This window comes from Oncorhynchus mykiss, chromosome 2, assembly GCF_013265735.2.
Source record: "Oncorhynchus mykiss isolate Arlee chromosome 2, USDA_OmykA_1.1, whole genome shotgun sequence".
Lineage (NCBI taxonomy): Eukaryota > Metazoa > Chordata > Actinopteri > Salmoniformes > Salmonidae > Oncorhynchus > Oncorhynchus mykiss.
Window position 1 is genome coordinate 29,698,599 of NC_048566.1, and position 25,777 is coordinate 29,724,375.

The 25,777-nt window shown below is 45.1% G+C and overlaps 1 protein-coding gene and 1 long non-coding RNA gene across 3 annotated transcripts; both read right to left on the minus strand.

Annotated features, from left to right (window-relative positions):
* Positions 1–60: 60 nt before the first annotated feature.
* Positions 61–9,343, minus strand: plin6 (perilipin 6). Of its 2 annotated transcripts, XM_021557777.2 has the most exons (5): positions 9,267–9,343; positions 8,541–8,778; positions 7,829–8,010; positions 2,797–3,063; positions 61–2,565 (listed from the first exon to the last, which is right to left on the minus strand). In XM_021557777.2, exons 1-5 carry the CDS (start codon positions 9,321–9,323, stop codon positions 964–966), a joined length of 2,346 nt encoding a protein of 781 aa, XP_021413452.2. In that variant the 5' UTR covers positions 9,324–9,343; the 3' UTR covers positions 61–963. The 2 variants fall into 2 exon arrangements, with proteins under 2 accessions (XP_021413452.2, XP_036800726.1); XM_036944831.1 differs by lacking the exons at positions 7,829–8,010; positions 8,541–8,778; positions 9,267–9,343 and adding an exon at positions 3,945–4,102 and having other exon boundaries at positions 63–2,565.
* Positions 9,344–9,511: 168 nt separating this feature from the next.
* Positions 9,512–11,050, minus strand: LOC118938819. The gene is made up of 3 exons (XR_005036152.1): positions 10,914–11,050; positions 9,785–9,830; positions 9,512–9,703 (listed from the first exon to the last, which is right to left on the minus strand). It is a non-coding gene; the product is annotated as an uncharacterized LOC118938819 (long non-coding RNA).
* Positions 11,051–25,777: the final 14,727 nt, after the last annotated feature.

Here is a 25,777-nt window from a genome sequence, read left to right on the forward strand (position 1 = left end):
AACAGCAAACAATTACATTTCAGTATTGTACTTTATCTGAAAACGAACAACTTCTAGCAGAGGTCTAGCAGACTTGGTCTAGCAGACTTGATACTTATTTGTGCTGTGCACACGTTTGTTTGAGAATTGTAAATAAATGAATATATTAATATGAGAGAGAATTCTGTCTACTATTTTCTCTCTAATGTGTATAAAACGATTTAATTTCTGTGAAATAAATATTTGGGAAAAGTTATGTTGTAATGTTCACCTTCATACAATGCATGAAACATGAATGTGTTATTCTGGGAAAGTACATGTATGAGCTGAGTACTGTACTGTAGATGGGGAAATGGCACTTTATTTCACTCTTCATAACCTCAATACATTTCTCTGCAGCAATACAAATGTTATTTATTTCTTGAATACAACCAATATTATGTTGATGCATACTGTAGGACAATCTAAACGTGTCATGTATTATATATGTTATGAAATATAACATGTTATGACATTGTAATAAAGACACATTTTCTACTGTCTATTTGATGCTCATTCCTCAATCAACACATTCAACATCCTTCCATCATCCATATTTAGGCCAATCCATATTCTACCTTTAATCATGACAAGCTATGTTTCTCACAGCTACTTAGTGTAACAGAAAACAGAATGCAACATCAGGTTAGCACATCATTGAAGAATAGTTAGGTCTAATATATAAATGGGGTGCAAGGTGTATAATGTCACATGATGCTCAGTTAGGAAACCAAAACAAATGTGGGTTGGCGTCTGTACATGAAGAAGAACGCCTGAATCTTTCAGTGACATACATTGACACATTTTGGATTCCAATGGACCGATTACAGATTATGTCTGCTGAACTATGGCCCCCCCCTATGTGTACCCACAAACTAAAATCAACTAATAAGTCTTACACCTGGGCCTGCAAAGGGAGGCCATTTCTAGGACACTGGTGACTTCTTAGTGCTCTGTGGCCTCCACCACAGGTATTTCGACCTCTTCTATATCAGCCTTATCTGAATGCCCAGGGTTCAGGTACTGCAGGATGGGGTCTAGGAGGACCTCGACAGCCCAGGAGCGGCGACGCATGGTGCTGGTAGAAGGGAAGGCCAGGGTGTTGAACTCCACAGAGAGAGGCTCTTCATTCTCCAGGCTGTCCTGCATCTGGCTGCCCTGGCGGTCATTGTGTGGGTTGTCTGGGGTTAGCCCAGGGGCTGGGGCGTTGCCTCCACTGGATGAGCTCCTGCAGGAGCGGATTGACAGGCTCTTGCGTCTGAGTGGGCTGCCGTTTCCTTCGTCAAAGTAGTACTCAGTAGTCTCCACCTCAGGCACAACAGCACTGGACGAGCTCCTGCGGGAGCGGGGAGACATGCTCTGGTGTCTGGGTGGGCTCTCATCCTTTGTGTGTGAATTCTTCTCTGCGGTCTCCACCTCGGGTATAACGGTCTCGTCTGAGGATGGTTCAGAGCTCAGGTACTGGAGGATGGGGCCAAGGAGTACCTCGGCAGCCAAGGATCGGCGGCGCAAAGCACTGGTAGAAGAGACCTCCAGGATGTTGAACTCCACAGAGAGAGGCTCTTCATTCCGCATCTGGCTGCCCTGGCGGACGTTTGATGGGTTGCCAGCACTTGATGAGCTTCTGCGGGAGCGAACAGACAGGCTCTTGCATCTGGGTGGGCTCTCGTCTCTGGCTTCTGTGTGGTTCTTGGTGGTCTCCACCTCGGGTACAACAGGCTCGTCTGAGGGTGGCTCAGAGCTAATGTACTGGAGGATGGAACCTAGAAGGACCTCGGCAGCCAAGGAGGGGTGACTCACAGTGCTGGTAGAATGAAGCTTTAGGGGGTCCAGCTCCAGAAAAAGAGGCTGGCCGTCTGGCTTCTGGCTGCCCCGGCGAGAGAGAGGTTGGTCATCTGGCTTCTGGCTGCCCCGGCGAGAGAGAGGCTGGTCATCCGGGTTACCAGCACTTGATGAGCTTCTGTGGGAGTGGGCAGACAGGCTGTTGCGTCTGGATGGGCTCACGTCTCTTGCATCGGAGTAGTACTCAGTGCTCTCCATGGCCTCATCTGAGACTTTCTTGGAGCTCAGGTCCTCAGTGGTCTCCACCTTGGGTATAATGGTCTCATCCGAGGGTGGCTCAGAGCTCAGGTACTGGAGGATGGAGCCAAGGAGGACTTCGGCAGCCGAGGAGGGGCGAAGCACGGTGCTTGTAGAAGGGAGCTCCAGGGGATCTAGCTCCAGAGAGAGAGGCTGATCCTCTGGCATCTGGCTGCCCCGGCGAGAGAGAGGCTGGTCATCTGGCTTCTGGCTGCCCAGGCAAGAGAGAGGCTGGTCGTCTGGCTTCTGGCTGCCATGGCTGCTGTTGGGCGATTTGGCTGGGGCTGGACTGGGGGCACTGGTTGAGCCCCTTTGAGAGCGGGCATACGAGCTTGTGCGTTTGTGTGGGCGGCCGTCCATGGCCTTGAGAAAGAGGCTATTGGCAGAACTGCGGCGAGTGGTGTCAGAGGACATGGATTCCTGGTGGTTGAGGAAGTCCTCCACATCCTGATCACTTGGCTGCTGGAGCTGAGACAGAGACAGAGATAGAGAGAGAAAGAGAGACAGAGAGAGAGACAGAGAGAGAAAGCGACCGAGATAAAAGGTGGGGGTACACAGGGGATTAAGACTGTGGGGAATATACATACAGAGCGACATATAAGGGCAAATAAAGGAGAGATTAGACGAGGGGAGATGATACAAAGAGGAAGGTTAAGTAACCTAGTAAGGAAGGGTGCAACTATAATCTAGAATGCTCACCATGTTGTAGAGAGGGGTGCTGTTGACCAGCAGCTGCAGTAGGATCTTGCCCAGCTCCTGCAGGTCAGCCACCACAAGCTGCACCTGAGCAGGCAGTCCCAACAGCTGCTTGACGGGCCCCAGTTCAGCCAGGACCCGTACCTGGGCCTTCAGCTGGTCCAGGGCCAGCCTCCTCACGACGTCTAGACGCAACACCTGGTACACGTAGAGCAGCTGTAGTCTCTGGAGCACAGAGCCTACCACCTCCAGCAACCTGCTCAGGCCGATCTGTTGATACAATGATAAGGCACTTAGTTGAAGACTGACAGACTTATAATGGCAGTTACAGTTGAAGTCAGAAGTTTACATACACCTCAGCCAAATACACTTAAACTCAGTTTTTCACAATTCCTGACATCCTAGTAAAGATTCCCTGTTTTAGGTCAGTTAGGAACACCACTTTTTTTTTAAGAATGTGAAATGTCAGAATAATAGTAGAGAAAATTATTTATTTCATTCATCACATTCTCTGTGGATCAGAAGTTTGGTAGCATTGCCTTTAAATTGTTTAACTTGGGTCAAACGTTTCGGGAAGCCTTCCACAACCTTCCCACAATAAGTTGGATGGGTGATTTTGGCCCATTCCTCCTGACAGAGCAGGTGTAACTGAGTCAGGTTTGTAGGCCTCCATGCTTGCACACACTTTTTCAGTTCTGCCCGCAAATGGTCTATAGGATTGAGGTCAGGGCTTTATGATGGCCACTCCAATGCCTTGACTTTGTTGTCCTTCAGCCATTTTGCCACAACTTTGGAAGTATGCTTGGGGTCATAGTCAATTTGGAAGACCCATTTGCAACCAAGCTTTAACTTCCTGACTGATGTCTTGAGATGTTGCTTCAATATATCCACACAATTTTCTTTCCTCATGATGTCATCTATTTTGTGACCAGCACCAGTCCCTCCTGCAGCAAAGACCCCCACAACATGATGCTGCCACCCCGTGCTTCACGGTTGGGATGATGTTCTTCGGCTTGCAAGCCTCCCCCTTTTTCCTCCAAACATAACGATGGTCATTATGGCCAAACAGTTGTAGTTGTATTTTTGTTTCATCAGACCAGAGGACATTTCTCCTAAAAGTACAATCTTTGTCCCCATGTGCAGTTGCAAACCGTAGTCTGGCTGTAACGGCTGTTGGAAGGAGAGGCCCTAGGTGCAGCAGGGTACGTGTTCATGGTAGATTTAATAAAGAAACTGAACACTAGAACAAAAAAACAACAAAGCGGAACAAACAAAAGTTCTGTCTGGTGCAGACACAAAAAAGACAGAAAACAACTACTCACAAACACAGGTGGGAACAGGCTACCTAAGTATGGTTCTCAATCAGAGACAACGATTGCCAGCTGCCTCTGATTGCGAACCATATCAGGCCAAACACATAGAAATACAAAACCTAGGCTACAAAACATAGAATGCCCACCCCAACTCCCGCCCTGACCAAACTAAAACAGAGACATAAAAAAAGGAACTAAGGTCAAGACTTGACACTGGCTTTTTTATGGCGATTCTGGAGCAGTGGCTTTTTCCATGCTGAGCGGCCTTTCAGGTTATGTCGATATAGGACTCGTTTTACTGTGGATATAGATACTTTTGTACCTGTTTCTTCCAGCATCTTCACAAGGTCCTTGGCTGTTGTTCTGGGATTGATTTGCACTTCACACCAAAGTATGTTCATCTCTAGGAGACAGAACGCATCTCCTTCCTGAGCGGTATGATGGCTGCGTAGTTCCACAGTGTTGATACTTGCGTACTATTGTTTGTACAGATGAACGTGGTACCTTCAGGCGTTTGGAAATTGCTCCCAAGGATGAACCAGACTTGTGGAGGTCTACAATTTTTTTCTGAGGTCTTGGCTGATATCTTTTGATTTTCCCATGATGTCAAGCAAAGAGGCACTGAGTTTGAAGGTAGGCCTTGAAATGCATCCACAGGTACACCTCCAATTGACTCAAATTATGTAAATTAGCCTATCAGAAGATTCTAAAGCCATGACATCATTTTCTGTTTAAAGGCACAGTCAACTGAGTGTATGTAAACTTCTGACCCCCTGGAATTGTGATACTGTGAGTTATAAGTGAAATAATCTTCCTATAAACAATTGTTGGAAAAATGACTTGTGTCATGCACAAAGTAGATGTCAAAATCTTTTGTTAACAAGAAAATTGTGGAGTGGTTGAAAAACAAGTTTTAATGACTCCAACCAAGTGTATGTACATTTCTGACTTCCAACTGTATATGAATTTCATCAGTCTTTGGGGAAATTGTTGAAGGACCCTTTAAAGCGATTTCTCGCCACTATTTGTGAAGTTGAAAAAACAAACATGACAAACTGACAGTCACTGTAAAACTAGTCATTTAGCCATAAAAAGCAACCAATGTCCGTCCACTGCCAAGAGGAAGTCATCTGACCTGGAGGACACTTGAATATGACCATTGATGAAATGCGTCATTCTTTTTACATTTGTTCTCTTCTGCATTATAAGATCTGACATATCACATCACTTGTGATGCCTGGCAGCGTATCTTGTTTACCGCAGCAGTAACGTGGAACTAGAAGCAGATCAAATCACACCATCCTCCAGGCTTTTACATGTGAGCTTGTAGTGCGGATCAACAGCTCCAGAGAGGCAAACACATTTTACCAAGTCTCTAGAACTAGGCCAAAAGTACCACAGTTTTGGTGGGGAAGACAAAAAGAGGTGGGAGAGGTATTTGGGTCAGCTAAGTGACACGCTATCCCCTTCTGTTCCTGCTGTGTGAAACCAAACCAAGGATTCTGGTGAGGAGACAGGGCACTGGCCCAAAGTAGCCTGGGGACAGACTCAGGGCAAACGTAACAATGCAGCATGGTACCTGCTGCCAAATTTCATCAATGTAGGACATCTGAGGACACCACACACACACACGCAATCGCTGTCTCACACACACACGTTTCTTTCCCAGTGCCTCAGTCTCTATGGGAGAGGGTGTTTGTCTAATGAGGCCGACCCTCATTGGTGGGCTTTCAGCACCAGCCTATTCTCCTCTCTCTCAAGCCAGCAGCCTGCAGCAGCAGTTACAGTCCTTTATCACCAATTACCCCTGGGAAAAATGGGGACTCAGGTCGTTCCATCACAGCACATTACAAGAGGTTCAAGCAAAGAGGCTGCTGGAAACCCTATAGTTGTAAGGAAAACTATATAATATCTCTACCAAATTTCCTAGTGTTACTGTTCATTTTTATATTTTTTTATTCAGTAACTACTTTGACAGCTTCGCTATACACCCAATTTTAGTTCATTGAACCGTAAACCTAAAAAGTAATATATTATAAAACAATCCATTGAAATTCTAGTAGTTATTCTTCTCAATGTTCATCCTCTTTCCTAAAAGCCTCCTTGAGGTGACCCACATAGTGACCCTGTTATTGAAAATATCCCCCAATTTCAACTGACCTAAACCCAGCTTGAGCTTCACATCAACAGTAAGCCTCAAAATGAATTAATTTCTAAACATGCCACCATAGTGTTTTTTGTTAGTTTCCACAACTCTTGCATTCAGAGAGCTGTGTATGTTTACTGTCTGTGTCTTATTGGTCCATTAAAGTCTTGCCCCCCAGCCCTCATATCTCCTCATCGCTCTGTGTATTTGTCTTTCTGAGTGTGTGCTGCAGGGGCAGTGGTAGGCTCTAAAGCTCACATAGGCCAAATCCCACAGGGACCATTCTCAGGACGGGAGGTAGCTTAGTGGTTAGAGCGCTGGGCCAGTACCTGAAAGGTTGCTGGATCGAGTCTCTGAGCTGACAAGGTCAAATCTGTCTTTCTGCCCATGAACAAGGCAGTTAACCCACTGTTCCCCGGTAGTCTGTCATTCTAAATAAGAATTTGTTCTTAACTGACTTGCCTAGTTAAATAAAGGTTAAATATATATATTTTTAATCTTTGTCCCTTTCAAGTTGTTAATTTGGATGGCAGTGGTGCCATTGTCATGATGCTTTTCATGTTGACGTACTATGTATCTCTTGTGGACATTTTTGTTGCAGATTTCATGTCCCTTTCTATCCCTTTCCCTGTGCATGCTCAAAATAAATTCCTCAAAAGATAACAAGGATAACAAAAACGTTATGTGAACTATCTAGCACTCTATTCAAATGTTGTCATCTCGCTTGTCTTATAAGCTTTCCCTCCCCTCCCTCCCCTCCTTCTGTCCTAGGCCAGAGTCTGCTATTGCCCCAGGAGATTTGAGTCTGCTACATCTTAATGATGGTTCTCCGTGGTCAGAACTCTGTTCCCAGGTAAGGGTAATACTGAGCCCCAGCCCTCTGCTCATGTAGACAGGAAATGGAGAGAGTGCCCTAGAGCCTTCACAGAGAGCACTGATCATGTCTCTGGGCACGTAGTCTGCTTCTATTTAACCCAAACCCAATAAAGGCAGACAGAGACAGGCGAGGATGTTGTGTTGGTTAGAGAACCTCCCGAGGGACCTAGCATCAAGTGATTACAGAGGAGGTCAACAAAGAGCAGCTGAGGTGCTGCCTGAAAATGCTCTGTTTAATTCATCCATTTAAAGTTATTCTGTTGTGTTGTTATTTTATCATTACATTGTTATTATCATTATGTTTTACTTTTAGTGTAAATTATTATATTGTCTGAGTGTTAGACTATTTTAACTGTACATCTAAATGTCTTTAATACCTTGTTCGATTTTGTGCTGTACCCTGATTGAGTAAAGAGGAGGCGGTATAGTTTATCATGATGGATGCGAGGTCTGACAGCAATGAGGAACAGATTGGTGTGTGGAGGAAAACGAGAAGGAAGAGAAAGGTGTAAAAAACAGGGGAGTGAGACACGGAGGGTGGCAAAGCATGGGTGGTTCAGATGAATGAGAGTCATAGTGTGAGAAAGGACGAAGAGGAGAGAGCAGATTGACCTGGGCTAGGACGTGATGCGTGTAAAGCAAGAGGCCTGTAGTTGAGGCTACAGGCACAGCCATTGAGAGGGTTCTAGGTGATTCTCACCCTTTCGGTAGCATCCTGTAGCATCCCCATGGCCTGCTCCAGCCTGTTTCTGAGCTGCAGCAGGCGGTGGTACAGCTGCAGGCTCAGACAGAGCAGGAGGCCTCGGAACCGCGTCCACAACCCAGGCTCATCCTCCCCATCTTCATCCTCATACTGCTGTGTCCTCCTCTCCCACTCTAGGCCTGGGGAACACACAGAGGCAAATCAAAAGACAAATATAGTGTGGTCAACTCATCAGAAAGATGTAGATGTGTCTTTGTTGCCAAAACCTGCCCTCGTAACTGTAGCGTCCAATATTCGAAGAAGACTGGACACAGCCATATTGACAGAGCGAGGTGTTAGGGACATATACTTCCCACTGGGCACACAATGGTTGAATCAACGTTGTTTCCACGTCATTTCAATGAAATGACGTTGAACCAATGTGGAGTAGATGTTGAATTGACGTCTGTGCCCAGTGGGTTACTAGTAGTTGGTTGTATTTGCACGGTAGGCTATGTGTCATTTCTTCCACACAGGCATCACAACTCCTTTCACCCCTTCCAAACACCTCTTCCCCCACACACAGAGCATCATCAGTGTGACACACTGTCTGATCAACACAGTCTATGCACTCTACAATTACACACCATCATCTAAAAAAACAATCCACCATTCGGCAAAGACTGTGTAAAGTGCACTAGCCCCTCCACCACCATCCACCAAAACTCACGCAGGGGAGCCGTCAGGGGCATGTACTTGGCCATGGCCTCCTCTGAGCGTGTGAGGATGTCATCCAGGCCCGAGGTGGCTATCTGACCCAGCTGTGACTCCTGCAGAGCCAGGAGGTAGTACCAGGTGGCATCGGTCAGCTTGTCCCAGCGCCCCTGTATCCCGTCCAGCTCATCATTCACACGCAGTTGCACGTCATCCAGGGTCAGAAAGAAGGCATCCTTCAGGTGACCCAATACCTGTGGGGAGGATGGGGGGTGGAGGAGAGGAGGGTTGTAGGGAATAGGGTGATAAAGAAGTAGCAGGGTGTTGAGATAATGAAAGAAGTGAAAGATGGCGAGTGAAGTAAAAGGGGGAGGTGGGAGTGGTAGAATAGTTGTAGATGATAAGGTAGAAAGAAAGGGAGAGAGGCAGTTTGGAATTTAGAAAAAGGGAAAAAATAATCAGTCAGAGCAATAGTAGGATGTTATAAATGGAATCCATCCAACATGACTAATGATCAATGGCAGTAACCTTCCACATAGTCTAACGCCATTAAACTTAATGTCAATGTCAACTATTGAAACTCTGGTAATGCATCAAATAGACTATAAAGTGGTGTGAAAGGTCAGTTAATGCTGGAACAATCAGAATGTGTCTCTGATGACAGACCAGTCAGTCAGCCTCACACACTGCATCATCACTTAGTGGGCCAGGCAGAACAGAAACAGAGAGAGAAGACACCCACCTCCTCTGTAGACTGGTGCAGGACGGGAAAGTTCTTTTCCAGCTGGTCCAAGCCCATACAAGCATAGTTATTGACGACCTCAACTGCAATGTGAGGGATGGAAACCCTATTTAGTGGTAGCAGTGGCATCCATGTTAAAGTTATTCACATTTTACATTTTATATTTGATGGCAGATGAGAGTTATAAGGCAATACGGTATAATCGATCAGTAGAGTTTTCAGTATTCAGTGGACTCACTCTGGGGCTCCAGACTAAGTAGGAGGGGGGTGGCACGGAGAATGGCAGCCTGGGACGCATTACGCACCCCAATCTCAGCCACGCCCCCCACCACACCCAGGAGCGGGTAACGGCCCTTTACGTCCATGTAAACTGAAACAACAGTTTTCAGGGCGGAGTCGAAGAGCGGCAGACTAGCCACACGTTGCACGGCGTTGGCCTGGGGATAGAAGGACAATTTACTCCCTTGGAATCAAACGTTTAACCCCTGGTTATTGTTTTTATATATTTTCCAGCTCACCTCAATGTAATGATTATTTGTGTACGACATGTCCTTTTCACCAATCCTGTAAAACAGAATATGTAGAAAGAGTGAATTACCTTAGTGACTGTCAGGCAAACACCTCATAGGGACACGGGGAGCAAAGCAGAATGCCCCAAGCAGTCTTTCCCACAATAACTATGCTTGTATGGGCTGCTGCTCCAGTTTCAACTGTTCTGCCTTATTATTATTCGACCATGCTGGTCATTTATGAACATTTGAACATCTTGGCCATGTTCTGTTATAATCTCCACCCGGCACAGCCAGAAGAGGACTGACCACCCCACATAGCCTGATTCCTCTCTAGGTTTCTTCCTAGGTTTTGGCCTTTCTAGGGAGTTTTTCCTAGCCACCGTGCTTCTACACCTGCATTGCTTGCTGTTTGGGGTTTTAGGCTGGGTTTCTGTACAGCACTTTGAGATATCAGCTGATGTACGAAGGGCTATATAAATACATTTGATTTGATTTGATTTGATCTTTCATAATTACTTCCTTATCTTGAATCTAACACCCTGTTTACATGGTCATGTCAGCTGCTAGGGTGCCACAATGATATCAGTTGTTCTATGCTCCTAGCATGGAAATCTAGTTATCCCTTCAATGGGCGCTGACCATACCCAAGGAGGATGACAGTGAACAATGGGCGTCATGAAAGGGAATGAACTGTTCAGCAGTGCTGCAATGAAGAAACCATTTCAAACAATTCTGTAATTAATTTAAGCAACAGTAAGGAACCATAAACCAGAGGTCATCCATCCTTACATCCAGGTTTTAGTATGATCAAATATTAAGCCACAGCCTAGTGGTATTGACCAGAAACATAAACACAGAAAGCAATTCTGCTCACACAATCAAATTTAAATGAAAATACTGAAAGACAAGACAAATATATGCTTCGAATAAGATCAAGTAAGCAGAGCTTTGGATAGAACTACTGTCAATGATATATACAAAAACTATATGCCAACATAGGCTACCACTAACACCTTGTTGTAGCCCAGGCTAATGACTCCATCTGTCTTAAGATTGACCAACTAGGTAGCCTTGCCTAGGAAAATAAGGAAACATTTCTTGAAGGCTGATAAAGACAATGGAATAACATTCTTACCTCAGATAATTGTAGTTTTAAAGATTTGAAATATAATATGAAATTTAACAAACTCTTCTCCAAGTGTTTATGCAGGTTTGGCTTGCACAACTTTCAATTCAGCCTATCAACTCCTGAGCTTCCAGAGCCGTTCAGCACCAAATAAGTATAGCTGCTGAAGTGCGCGGGTTATGACATCTTTGCAATTTGGAAAGGACACGCATGTGATCGAACTGCGAATCACAGTTTTGCACTCAGCAATTAGAGGAGCATAGCAAATTGACCTTGCTTCTGCATTGATATTTCATGCATATTATTAAAAGCAGCCTCTCTATGTATTTTTGTTGTTGTTGCTTGTTTATAGCCTTGTAGAGTTTGTAAAGTGCAAACTTGTTATTTTTCTTGTTCTGTGGTGGAATGTCTACAACAGTCACGATAACAGCTGAAAACACCCTCCGGAGGTAGAAGGGTCAGCATTTGAACATCAGGTATTCCAAGACGGCTGAACAGGATTCGGAAGCCTGAGCGCTCAGTCTAAATTAAAGACTGGGTCTACTACTTAGCCCTTCAAAAACTGTACTAGAACCTTAATGTTGAAGTAGGGGCTTTTAATGTCCTATCCCTTGCAACAGTCACTGAATAAATAAATGAAACATGCATAAGTGATTTGATTTCCAAAGCATCATTGGAAACACCATACACCGATTCAATCAGAAAACATGAATAGGCCTACAGGCACAAGATTGAGTCAACTTTCTGTGACTACTGAAATTATTCAGAGATGAAGTTGCTCACGGTCTTAAGAGGGATTGACTCTGACATAGTAGATGATGTTACAACTTTTGAAAAGATTTTTAAAGTACCTGAAAGCTTACTACAACCCTATTAGTCGTCTAGGTAGACTAATACATTGATTAGTGTCTATATAAACATGGCCAACTATAGCTTTGCCACTTAACTCCATTACTTAGGGGTCCTGGTTGGTAGGCTAACATAACATGGGCTCCTGAGTGGTGTAGTGGTCTAAGGCGCTCCATCTCAGTGCTTGAGGCGTCACTACAGAAACCCTGGTTCGATTCCAACTGGCTGTGATTGGGAGTTGCATAGGGCAGTGCACAATTGGCCCAGCGTTGTCTGGGTTTGGCCGGTGTAGGTTGCTATTGTAAATAAAAATGTGTTCTTAACTGACTTGCCTAGTTAAATGAAAAACAGCACCATCACTGTACACGGAGCCCCACTTGAGGAGGCTATTCAAGTTCGTCAGCTCTAATGACTCAATTATGTGAACCAGTTTAGAAGTGACGTGTGATGATATGGGAAAAAAAAACCAATACACTTTCAAGTTAACTCATCTGGGCATTTCCAAAATTTAACAGATGATACATTGTGTATCTATGTTCTTAGTTGCCCGAAGCTAATTTCAATGAAATGCCACAGATATCGTTAAGCAGAGTTTCACTGACATTTAACAGCTCCTAGCCATAAGACTGCTGAACAGTTCATCAAAAGGGTACCTGGACTATTTGCATTGACACCCTTGTTTTATTCTTATCTATTATTATTTCTTGCAATGATGCAGGATTTTGTCCTCTTGCACAGGATCAATGTACACTCATTGGACACACACACACATATATATATATATATATATATATATATATATATATATACATTCACATTCCTTCACACTCTTCACTCACACTGCTGCTACTCTCTGTTTATTATCTATGCATAGTCATTTTACCCCTACCTACATGTACATATTACCTTAATTACCTTGACTACACCGTAACCCTGCACATTGACTCGGTACCGGTACCTCTTGTACATAGCCTTGTTATTGTTATTTTATTGTGTTACAAATTTTCCTTTCGTTTATTTAACAAGTTTTACTTTTAAATACTTTGCATTGTTGGTTATTAAGGACTCGTAAGTAAGCATTTCAGGGGTAAGGTAGAATTCGGGGGATGTGACAAATAAAATTGGATTTGATGAGGCCTAACTACTTGACCTGAACAAAGAAGGCCGACTGTGGTAAAACTTTTTTTATTTTCTACACTATTACTTCCATTTTCCCAGATCTAAACCATTATAGAGCAAAGGAGACATCTTTATTCAACTTCATTCCCACATTCAAGAACATTTTCATGTTTTCTTTCTAATAAAACAATCCTTCTATCACAGTTGAAGGCTGATTCTTAGTTTAGAGGGAAAGATACTAGCTTAAGGTAAAGGTTATTCACATAATACACTTTCTCTTATTTCAAGCCAAATCAGAAATTTATATAATTTCAGTTTCCAAGGAGTGGAATGCACTTGACATGAATGGACTTCTGTATAGTGAAAGTTCCCAGAAGCCATGCTGAATTTCACAGATGACTCCATGTCAAATCTGACCATAATTCTATCCTCCTGACTCCTGCTTACAAGCAGGAAAGCAGGAAGCACCAGTGACTCGGTCTATAAAAAAGTGATCAGATGAAGCAGATTCTAAGCTACAGGACTGTTTTGCTAACACAGACTGGAACATGTTCTGGGATTCTTCTGATGGAATTGAGGAGTACACCACATCAGTCACTGGCTTCATCAATAAGTGCATTGATGGCGTTGTCCCCACAGTGACTGTACGTACATACCCCAACCAGAAGCCATGGATTACAGGCAACATCACTGAGCTAAAGGGTAGAGCTGTCGCTTTCAAGGAGCGGGACACTAAACTGGAAGCTTATACGAAATCCCGCTATGCCCTCCGATGAACCATCAAACAGGCAAAGCGTCAATACAGGACTAGAACGGAATCGTACTACACCAGCTCTGACGCTCGTCGGACGTGGCAGGGCTTGCAAACTATTACAGACTACAAAGGGAAGCACAGCTAAGAGCTGGCCAGTGACACGAGCCTACCAGATGAGCTAAATTACTTCTATGCTCGGGTCTATGCTCAGACCACCATAGTCCCTGTGCCCAAGAACACTAAGGTAACCTGCCTAAATGACTACCGACCCGTAGCACTCGCGTCTGTAGCCATTTTTTGCATACTGCCCCAACAGATCCACAGATGATGCAATCTATATTGCACTCCACACTGCCCTTTCACACATGGACAAAAGGAACACCTATGTGAGAATGCTATTCATTGACTACAGCTCACCGTTAAACACCATAGTGCCCTCAAAGCTCATCACTAAGCTAAGGACCCTGGGACTGGATCCTGTACTTGCTGAAGGGGCCGCCCCCAAGTTGTAAGGGTAGGTAACAACACATCCGCCACGCTGATCCTCAACACGGGGGCTCCCCAGGGGTGCGTGCTCAGTCCTCTCCTGTACTCCCTGTTCACTCATGACTGCACGGCCAGGCACGACTCCAACGGCATCATTAAGTTTGCCGATGACACAACAGTGGTAGTGGCCTGATCACAGACAAAAACGAGACAGCCAATAGGGAGGAGGTCAGAGACCTGACAGTGTGGTGCAAGGACAACAACCTATCCCTCAATGTGATCAGACAAAGGAGATGATTGTGGACTACAGGAAAAGGAGGACCGAGCACACCCCCATTCTCATCGACTGGGGCCAAACTTCCTGCCATCCAGGACCTCTATACCAGAGGAAGGCCCTAAACATTGTTAAGGAGTCCAGCCACCCTAGTCATAGACTGTTCTCTTCGCTACCACACGGCAAGCAGTACCGGAGCACCAAGTCGAGATCCAAGATGCTTCTAAACAGCTTCTACCCCAAGCCATAAGACTCCTGAACGCTAATCAAAGGGCTACCCAGATCCTATTTTACACTGCTACAACTCTGTTATTATCTATGTATAGTCACTTTAATAACTCTACCTACAGTACTGTTCAAAAGTTTGGGGTCACTTAGAAATGTTTTATAGAATATCTACATAGGCATACAGAGGCCCGTTATCAGCAACCATCACTCCTGTGTTCCAATGACACGTTGTGTTAGCTAATCCAAGTTTATCATTTTAAAAGTCTAATTGATCATTAGAAAACCCTTTTGCAATCATGTTAGCACAGCTGAAAACTGTTGTTCTGATTAAAGAAGCAATAAAACTGGCCATCTTTGGTCTAGTTAAGTATCTGGAGCATCAGCATTTGTGGGTTCGATTACAGGCTCAAAATGGTCAGAAACAAATAACTTTCTTCTGAAACTTGTCAGTCTATTCTTGTTCTGAGAAATGAAGGCTGTTCCATGCGAGAAATTACCAAGAAACGTAAGATCTTGTACAACGCTGTGTACTACTCTCTTCACAGAACAGTGCAAACTGGCCCTAACCAGAATAGAAAGAGGAGTGAGAGGCCCCAGTGCACAACTGAGCAAAAGTACATTAGAGTGTCTAGTTTGAGAATAGATAAATAGATAAATAGTACCCGCATAACACCAGTCTCAACTTCAACAGTGAAGAGGCGACTCTGGGATGCTGGCCTTCTAGGCAGAGTTCCTCGGTTCAGTGTCTGGGTTCTTTTGTCCATCTTAATCTTTTCTTTTTATTGGCCAGTCTGAGATATGACTTTTTCTTTGCAGCTCTGCCTAGAAGTCCACCTGTTGTATTCAGCGCATGTGGCAAATAAAATGTGATTTTATCCCCACCAAAAGCATGGAAGATGTCCTTGTTGCAGTAACATATCCACAGGCCACATAATAGCTTCTTCCTTAAAAGTAATGAAGATCAAATAAAGTCCATGTGACATGACTGTAAAAAGTGGTGTAAATGCATTAACACAGAAATTATTGATTTTTGTGCTTTTATGGGATAAATAGAGTCATAAGACCAATGGACTTTATGAGCTCAAATGAAAAGAGGAACTGTACACTAAAGATTCATATTGGCAGGTGTCTTATCTTAATTTTATTTTCTTCAAACAATACAAAACAAAACATACACAGAGGCTACAAAAGACAACATACAGAAGCACACAAACATTAACTACATCACTCCTGCCCAGACCCACCTGTTCCCACCTATCGCCAGTGCCTGCACTACTCTCTGCCACATATCCTTGAATAACACCATTTTGTTCCTCTCCGTCGCCTACGTTCTTTCAATATTCAGATAATGACGCATATGATTTTTCCATTGTCTTAACGATGAAGGATTGGTTGATTTCCAGTTAAGTATATGTTTTTTCAAGACAATTGACGAGAAGAACATTGTCCAACCCATTGGCTATCTCACTGCCCCACTCATATGGCACGTCTTGAAATATGCAGACAGACGGATTAAAAGTAGGCCTACATTTATATTGTAATAGTTCTGACAGCTAACTTTCTAACTCTGACCCTAATTTTGGGATTTCACCATTACCCAGAAGGCATGGATTATTGAGGCATTGTTAGTTTTACACTTAAGACACGACTGTCGTTGTGCTGTATCATTTGTGAATGTTGCCTCTTGTATAATACATTCTGTACATTCTTTTTTTCTGGATTCAGCGTAAATTGTCGTAATTTCGTTAGTTATGTTGCAACATTCCAACAGTCGTGTGCCAATATTGGTTCTTTTTAGGTCTTGGTTACAATAGTTTATATTTTCTAAGAGGTTGTCAGTTGGATAGGCTTTCTGCAATATTTTCTATATCTTACCTACCATATGAATATATTTGTTTGACTCAAATAGGATACCCTCAAGATTGTTCTGATGTACAAATGGACATTCCGTGATAATAAACTTTTAAGTTGCATGTATTTGAAAATATCTACATTGGTCAGTCCAAAATGGCTTCTTGTAAGGGGTACATAATCAGTGGCAGGGAAGTCAGACGAAGGTGAGCAGAACTTGGTAATAGCCAGAGTAGTTTAATAGCAAAACCCACGGCATAAAGATAACAAGATAAGTTGGGTACAAAAAAACAGTCGTGCACCAAGCAACACGTGCACAAGCACTTACAATAAACAATCCCACACAAAGACATGGGGGGAACAGAGGGTTAAATACACAACAAATGATTGAGGGAATTGAAACCAAGTGTGAGGAAAAACGAGACAAAACACATGGAAAATGAAAAGTGGATCGATGATGGCTAGAAGACCGGCGACGCTGATGGCCGAGTGCCGCCCGAAGAAGGAGAGGACCCGACTTCGGCGGAAGTCGTGACAGGACCCGCGCCGGCCTCGGGGACGACCCGGAGGGCGAGGCGCAGGGCGATCCGGACGGAGACGGTGGAACTCCCGCAGCATTGAAGGGTCCAAGACGTCCTCCACCGGAACCCAGCACCTCTCCTCCGGACCGTACCCCTCTCACTCCACGAGGTACTGAAGGCCCCTCGCCCGACGTCTCGAATCCAGGATAGATCGAACGGAGTATGCCTGGGCCACATCGATGTCCAGAGGGGGCGGAGGAACCTCCCGCACCTCAGACTCCTGGAGCGGGCCAACCACCACCGGCCTGAGGAGAGACACATGGAACGAGGGGTTAATATGGTAATCAGGGGGAAGTTGTAACCTATAACGAACCTCATTCACTCTCCTCAGGACTTTAAATGGCCCCACAAACCGCGGACCCAGCTTCCGGCAGGGCAGGCGGAGGGGCAGGTTCCGGGTCGAGAGACAGACTCGGTCCCCCGGTGCGAACACCGGGGCCTCACTGCAGTGATGGTCTGCACTGGTTTTCTGGCGCAGCACGGCAAGCTGGAGTTGAACATGGGCGGCGTTCCATGTATCCTCGGCGCACCTGAACCAGTCGCCCACCGCTGGAGCCTCAGTCTGACTCTGATGCCAAGGCGCCAGAACCGGCTGGTAACCCAGTACGCACTGGAAGGGGGAGAGGTTAGTGGAGAAGTGGCAAAGTGAGTTCTGAGCCATCTTGGCCCAGGGCACGAACGCTGCCTACTCCCCCGGGTGATCCTGGCAATACGACTGCAGAAACCTACCCATATCCTGGTTCACTCTCTCCACCTGCCCATTACTCCCGGGATGAAACCCTGAGGTAAAGGCTGATCGAGACCCCCAGACCTTCCATGAATGCCCTCCAGACCCTCGAAGTGAACTGGGGACCTCGATCAGACACTATATCCTCAGGCACCCTGTAGTGCCGGAAGACGTGCGTAAACAAGGCCTCCACAGTCTGTAGGGCCGTAGGGAGACCAGGCAGAGGGAGGAGATGGCAGGACTTAGAGAACTGATCCACAACGACCAGAATCGTGGTGTTTCCCTGTGAGGGGGGTAGGTCGGTAAGAAAATCCACCGACAGGTGCGACCAAGGCCGCTGTGGAATGGGTAAGGGGTGTAGCTTCCCTCTGGGCAGGTGCCTAGGAGCCTTACACTGGGCACACACCGAGCAGGAGGAAACATAAACCCTCACGTCCTTGGCCAAGGTAGGCCACCAGTACTTCCCAACTAAACAGCGTACCGTCTGACCGATTCCAGGATGACCAGAGGACGGTGACGTGTGGAGGAGTATGGTAGTGGGATCCATGGGCCGCTCCTCTGTGTCATACAGTCGGGACATTGCGTCTGCTTTCACGTTTTGGGAACCTGGTCTGTAGGAAAGGGAAAAACAAAACGGGTGAAAAACATGGCCCACCTTGCCTGGCGAGGGTTCAGTCCCCTCGCTGCCCGGATGTACTCTAGATTGCGGTGGTCAGTCCAGATGAGAAAAGGGTGTTTAGCACCCTCAAGCCAATGCACCCTCAAGCCACACCTTCAGAGCCTTGACGACAGCCAACAGCTCCAGGTCCCCCACGTCATAGTTTCGCTCCGCCAGGTTGAGCTTCTTCGAGAAGAAGGCACAAGGGCGGAGCTTCGGTGGCGTACCCGAGTGCTGAGAGAGCACGGCTCCAATCCCAGCCTTGGACGTGTCCACCTCCACTATGAACGCGAAAGAGGGATCAGGATGGGCCAGCACGGGAGCTGAGGTAAACAGAGCCTTCAGGTGACCAACGGCCCTGTCCGCCTCAGCCGACCACTGAAAACGCACTGGGCCCCCATTCAGCAGTGAGGTAATGGCCTCCGCTACCTGACCATAACCCTGGATAAACCTCCGGTAGTAATTGGAGGAACCGCTGCACTTCCTTTACTGTGGTGGGAGTCGGCTAATTACGCACGGCTGAAATGCGGTCACTCTCCATCTCCACCTCCGAGGTAGAAATTCGGTACCCTAGGAAGGAGACGGACTGCTGGAAGAACAGGCATTTCTCTGCTTTGACGTACAGGTCATGCTCCAACAGTCGACCAAGCACCCTGCGCACCAGGGACACATGCTGGGTGCGTGTAGCGGAGTATATCAGAATGTCATCAATATACACCACTACACCCTGCCTGTGCAGGTCCCTGAAAATCTTGTCTACAAAGGCTTGAAAGACTGATGGAGCATTCATCAACCCGTACGGCACGACGAGGTACTCATAATGCCCTGAGGTCGTACTGAATGCCGTCTTCCACTCGTCTCCCTCCCGGATACGCACCAGGTTGTAGGCACTCCTGAGATCTAGTTTGGTGATGAAGTGCACCCCGTGCATTGACTCAATCGCTGTGGCGATAAGAGGTAACTGTAACTGTACCTCACCGTGATCTGATTTAGGCCTTGGTCGTCAATACACGGGCGCAGAACTCCCTCCTTCTTCTTCACAAAAAAATAAACTTGAGGAGGCGGGTGAAGTGGGGGACCGAATGTACCCCTGACGTAGGGATTCGGAGACATATGTTTCCATAGCCTCCGTCTCCGCCTGTGAGAGGGGATACACGTGAGTCTGCCAGGAGATTTATTGCACAATCGCCCAGTCGATAGGGTGGTAATTGAGTCGCCTTCTTTTTTGAGAAGGCGAGAGTCAAATCGGCATATTCAGGGGGAATGCGCACTGTGGGGACCTGGTCTGGACTTTCCACCGTAGTAGCACCAACGGAATCCCCTCAACACCTCCCCGAGCACTCTCGGGACCATCCCGTGAGAGCCCTCCGTTGCCAAGAAACAGTGGGGTCATGACAAGCTAACCAGGGTAGGCCTAGCACCATGGCAAGAGAGTCAATAAGGAAGAGACTAATTCTCTCCTTGTAATCCCCCTGCGTCACCATACCCAGAGGAGCGGTGGCCTCCCTAATCAACCCTGACCCTAATGGTCGGCTGTCTAAGGCGTGAACGGGAAGGACACAGCCACGGTAACAATAGGGATCCCTAAACTACGGGCGAACGATCTGTCTATAAAATTCCCAGCCGCGCCTGAATCAACGAGCACCTTATGTTGGGAATGCAAGAAAAACTCAGGGAAAGAAACATACAAAAACATGTGTGCAACAGAGGGCTCTGGGTGAGAAGGGTGCCGGCTCACCCGGGATGACGCCAGAGTGCCCTGCCTGCTGCCGTGATCCCCAGAGGAACCAACCCAGCACCGACCGGCAGTGTGCCCTCTGCGGCCACAGATGGTGCATGAGCCAGAACCTCCTCCAGTCTCCCTACGCACAGCACCTCCCAGCTCCATGGGTACCGGAGCGACAGAGCTGGGGGATGGAACCGATAGAACCTGATCTGGACGTCCGCAGGTAGCCAGAAGGTTATCCAGCCAAATGGACAGATACACCAGCTGGTCGAAAGTGAGAGTGGTGTCCCTGCAGGCCAACTCCCGACAGGCGTCCTCGCACAAACTACTGCAGCGATAGTGGTTGATCAGGGCCCTATCGTTCCATCCCGTGCCGGTGGCCAGGGTCCGAAAATCCATGGCGAACTCCTGGGCGCTCTTCGTCCCCTGCCTCAGATGGAAGAGATGTTGAAATCCTCTAAATGGTCCAGCGCTGCATCTCCTTCTCCCCACACGGCATTGTCCCACACCAATGCTTTCCCAGAGAGGCACGAGACGAGGGCGGACACCTTCTCACGACAAAAAACCTGTCGTGCACCAAGCAACGCGTGCACAAGCACTTACAATAAACAATCCCACACAAAGACATGGGGGGGAACAGAGGGTTAAATACACAACAAATTATTGAGGGAATTGAAACCAGGTGTGAGAAAAAAAAAGACAAAACACATGGAAAATGAAAAGTGGATCGATGATGGCTAGAATACCGGCGACGCAACCGCCGAGTGCCACCCGAACAAGGAGAGGACCCGAATGAGGCGGAAGTCGTGACACTACTTAATTCTGTCATGGAAATAAATGTATTTGCAATTACCGTCATTTACGGTTTCTATGCCTTTAGTTTTCCATGTGGACCATTTTATTGGTGGATTATGAAAAGCTATCCAATGATTGTTCCATAGGGTTGTGATTTTAAGGAGTGATATTTATTATTGTATAGTTCGTTACATGTTCTTCTATATTGTTATAGTGTTCTTAACTTTGAAGTTATTCATGTTCTTATCTTTATCATTTGAAAATAGACACGTGAAAAGATTCTGGGGGTATGCAAATCTTCAATATCTGATTCAGAGGGGTTGGGTTAAATGTGGAAGACACATTTCAGTTGAATGCATTCAGTTGCACAACTGACTAGGTATCCCCCTTTCCCTTTACCTTAACCCTTTTTTACTCATTGTTCTTCTTTAGTGCATTTATCAATATGTCTCAAGTAAAAGCCTTGGGTGGCAAGGTGATACAATTGCAAGTCAGACTTAGAGAGATTTTATTTGCCCATATTAAATTAATCTGCTTTGATATGGTTGAGTAATGGGATAGAGTTATCTTTATATATTTGTTGTTTGTTGTCATTTATTAAGCATCTTATGTATTTGATGTTTTTTTGTGGTCCACAAAGGATTGCATGAGTTGTTATTTTATGAGTCCTGTCTAATTCTTTCTGCAAGCAGTTCAATTGCCAGCGATAACAGAAAGGGGGAGAGAGGACATCCCTGTCTTGTGCCCCTTTCTAAAGCAATTTCGTCAGATAATGTTGTATTTGTGTACATGTATATTTTTGCTTCAGGATATTTGGGTGGCCTTTTCTCTGTCCTCTACTTTTTACATTTATGTATATAATACATTTCGGGTCTTGATGATGCGCTCTGTTCATTCCCCATAATCTGTTTGTTTTTGTGTGTAATTATGCATGATACAGGAGAATGATCTCATATGCCATGGCTTTTTGAACCCAGTAAATTGTTGAGTGGATTTTTTTGGGGTGGAAAATGAACTCAATTCTTGAATAGCTTTTCTTACTATCAGATAAGAGGAGTAGTTTTGTAGTTGGGAATAACAATCTCCAGGTGTCCTGTAAATTATTTGAAGCTATGACATATTTTAGCCTCGTTGGAGGCTCCTTGAATTTGCCTTTTTTATTGCTATGTTGGTTTAAGTGGCCAAATGAGTGATTTAGGGTTCCATATAAAACAATAGCTTCTGTCTGGATTCGATCGAATATAGCTTGAATTCCATCTAACAACACCAGATTTGCTGATGTACAATTAAATCAATGTGTATTATTCACTATGTAAGGTACAATTCAACATTAGAAAACAGCCTTCTTGGTCCGTGTGCTGAGATGTAAGGGGAAAAGGTGTATTCTTATTTCCTTATGGTAGGAAGCAGCATAGGCCTCAACAACACAGCTCCTCTTTAAATCTTAAATTTCTCCTTATTTTTAAATGTAACTCTTGCAGCAAAACCACATCTGCTGACAATCTCTTTAAATATTCAAGAACTTTGTGCTTTTTTTGCCATCATGGAGCCTGTGCACATTCCATGTAATAAGTTGACTTTTGTTGGTCTTTACTTGTATAGAATCAAAATGAACCTTGTCTGTTCCATTTATCATTGAAGAATCAGATAACACATTTTAGCAGACATGTCATATAAGGGCGGTGGACATAGTATGAATGAATAGTTATTGTATACTTTACCAATATAGAACATGTGAACATGTATACTGGCCAGACATTAAACAGAGAACACACAAAACAAAAACAAAAAAACATGAAATAAAGTACTTCTTTGTACTTTGAGCTGCTGTGCCTTTTTAGGGCATTTAAGCTCCAACTCCCTTCCTAATGTATCAAAAATCTGTGAATTATGTCATTGCAAATACATTGGAGAATGACTGCCACTTAAATCCTTTGATCAGTTTGTAATACCTTGTGAATTCAATTAAAGTATAGTGGCTGGTGGGCTCTACTTGAGGAGAGTGGGTCCACCAAGAGACCAAATCAAATCAAATCAAATTGTATTTGTCACATACACATGGTTAGCAGATGTTAATGCGGGTGTAGCGAAATGCTTGTGCTTCTAGTTCCGACAATGCAGTAATATCCAACGAGTAATCTAACCTAACAATTTCACAACAATTCCCTTATACACACAAGTGTAGAGGAATGAATAAGAATATGTACATAAAAAATATATGAATGAGTGATGGTATAGAACGGCATAGGCAAGATGCAGTAGATGGTATAGAGTACAGTATATACATATGAGATGAGTAATGTAGGGTATGTAAACATATAAATTGGCATCGTTAAAGTGGCTAGTGATACATTACATCAAGATGCAGTAGATGGTGTAGAGTACAGTATATACATATGAGATGAGTAATGTAGGGTATGTAAACATATAAAAGTGGCATTGTTTAAAGTGGCTAGTGATACATTACATCAAAATGGCAAGATGTAGTAGATGGTATAGAGTACAGTATATACATATGAGATGAGTAATGTAGGGTATGTAAACATATAAAAGTGGCATTGTTTAAAGTGGCTAGTGATACATTACATCAAAATGGCAAGATGTAGTAGATGGTATAGAGAAGGACTTTGTGACCGAAGTGAGATGAGTGAAGGGCGGCAACACACATACTTCAAAGAAGTGTCTGATGCCCTACCAGCCACCCCGTCTTATCTCCACTCAATAACCAATAACCACCATTGAATCTAAGCTATCAAGGCAAACAAGGACTAATAATAAATGGCCCAGCATCGTCCGTGTTTGACGTGCCTAGTTAAATAAAGTTTAAATAAAAACATGTTTTTTTTTCATGACTTGACATCGTCTCCTAATCTGTCCAGAACTTTTATTCATTTTACAGCAGGTTTTAAAGTCACAAAAATAAATACAAATACATTGCAGTATAGATAAATCCTTCCTTCCCTCTCTCCCAACCCAAATGTATCCCTCTGCCCCTCTCCCTCCCAGTTTTCCTCCACCTTTATCCCACCCAAACCAAGCCTGTCCCAACCTCCCATCTTTTTCCACTCTTGCCCACCCAAGCTAAGCTTGTCCCTACCTCCCATCCTTACCCAACCAAGCCAAGCTTGTCCCAACCTCCCATCTTTTCCCACCCTCTCAGACACACCTTCTATCCATCTACTAACTAATCCATTATCATACATTCCCACACAACATATACTCTATGCATCCACACACCCATTCTCTACCACCCTCCTACACATATTCATATTTACCATCCCTCACACACACACACACACACACACACACACACACACACACACACACACACACACACACACACACATCTACACTCACACCCACACATACATACATGCATGGAAGAGTTATTGAAATACATGCTATATTTCCAGCCAGGTCATCCATGATACAAGTCAGTATTCGACATCCATCCATGTCTGAGGGAATTAGGAGATGATGTGGAAACCTGCCACTAGGGTCAACAGTGAGCGCTGTTAAGTAGGTTTACGTTTTGCTAGCGTGTTGTCGACGGGGAATTGTCTAGAATATCATTGAATGCTGTAGCGTTAAGATTTCTCTACACTGGAACTAAGGGGCCTGGCCCGAACCATGAAAAACAGACCCAGAACATTTTTCCTCCTCCACCAAACTTTTACAGTTGGCACTATGCATAGGGACAGGTAGTATTCTCTTGGCATCCGTCAAACCCAGACTCTTCCGTCAGACTGTCAGATGGTGCAGCGTGATTCATCACTCCAGATGGTGCAGCGTGATTCATCACTCCAGATGGTGCAGCATGATTCATCACTCCAGATGGTGCAGCGTGATTCATCACTCCAGATGGTGCAGCGTGATTCATCACTTCAGATGGTGCAGCGTGATTCATCACTCCAGATGGTGCAGCGTGATTCATCACTCCAGATGGTGCAACGTGATTCATCACTCCAGATGGTGCAGCGTGATTCCTCACTCCAGATGGTGCAGCGTGATTCATCACTCCAGATGGTGCAGCGTGATTCATCACTCCAGATGGTGCAGCGTGATTCATCACTCCAGATGGTGCAACGTGATTCATCACTCCAGATGGTGCAGCGTGATTCCTCACTCCAGATGGTGCAGCGTGATTCATAACTCCAGAGAACGCATTTCCACTGTTCCAGAGTCTAGTGGCGACAAGCTTTACACCACTCCAGCCGACACTTGGCATTACGAATGGTGATATCAGGTTTGTGTATGTATGGCTGCTCAGCCATGGTAACCCATTTCATGAAGCTCTCAATGACAGTTATTGTGCTGTTGCTTTAAGATTCAGTTTGGAACTTGGTAGTAAGCGTTGCAACCTATTTTTTTCGCGCTACACACTTTAGCACTTGGTGGTCCCATTCTGAGAGCTTGTGTGGCCTACCACTTCGCAGCTGAGGCGTTGTTGCTCCTAGATGTTTCCACTTCACAATAACAGCACTTACAGTCGACTGGGGCAGCTCTAGCAGGGAAGAAATTTGACAAACTGACTTGTTGGAAAAGTGGCCTCCCATGACGGTGCCACATTGAAAGTCTCTGAGCTCTTCAGTAAGGCCATTCTACTGCCAATGATTCTCTATGGAGATTGCATGGCGGTGTGCTCGATTTTATACACCTGTCAGCAACGGGTGTGGCTGAAATAGCCAAATCCAGGAGTGTCCACATACTTTTGTATATATAGTATAAAGTCCACCTTCTTAACCTTTAAAATATCTGGGTTCTGCTCGTGAAAGGCAACCCCTGCAGTCTGCATTGAAGCCCTATGCACCACCATGACATCTTC

What these genes read in the sequence shown, in the direction of transcription:
- plin6 (XM_021557777.2), bottom strand. Translation starts at nt 9,323, where the DNA reads ATGGGCTTGGACCAGCTGGAAAAGAACTTTCCCGTCCTGCACCAGTCT. An exon ending in TGCACCAGTCTACAGAGGAG is followed by an intron (nt 8,779 to 9,266) that starts GTGGGTGTCTTC and finishes TCCTCCCCACAG; the next exon opens with GTATTGGGTCACCTGAAGGA. An exon ending in GCACCCCTCTCTACAACATG is followed by an intron (nt 2,566 to 2,796) that starts GTGAGCATTCTA and finishes TCTCTGTCTCAG; the next exon opens with CTCCAGCAGCCAAGTGATCA.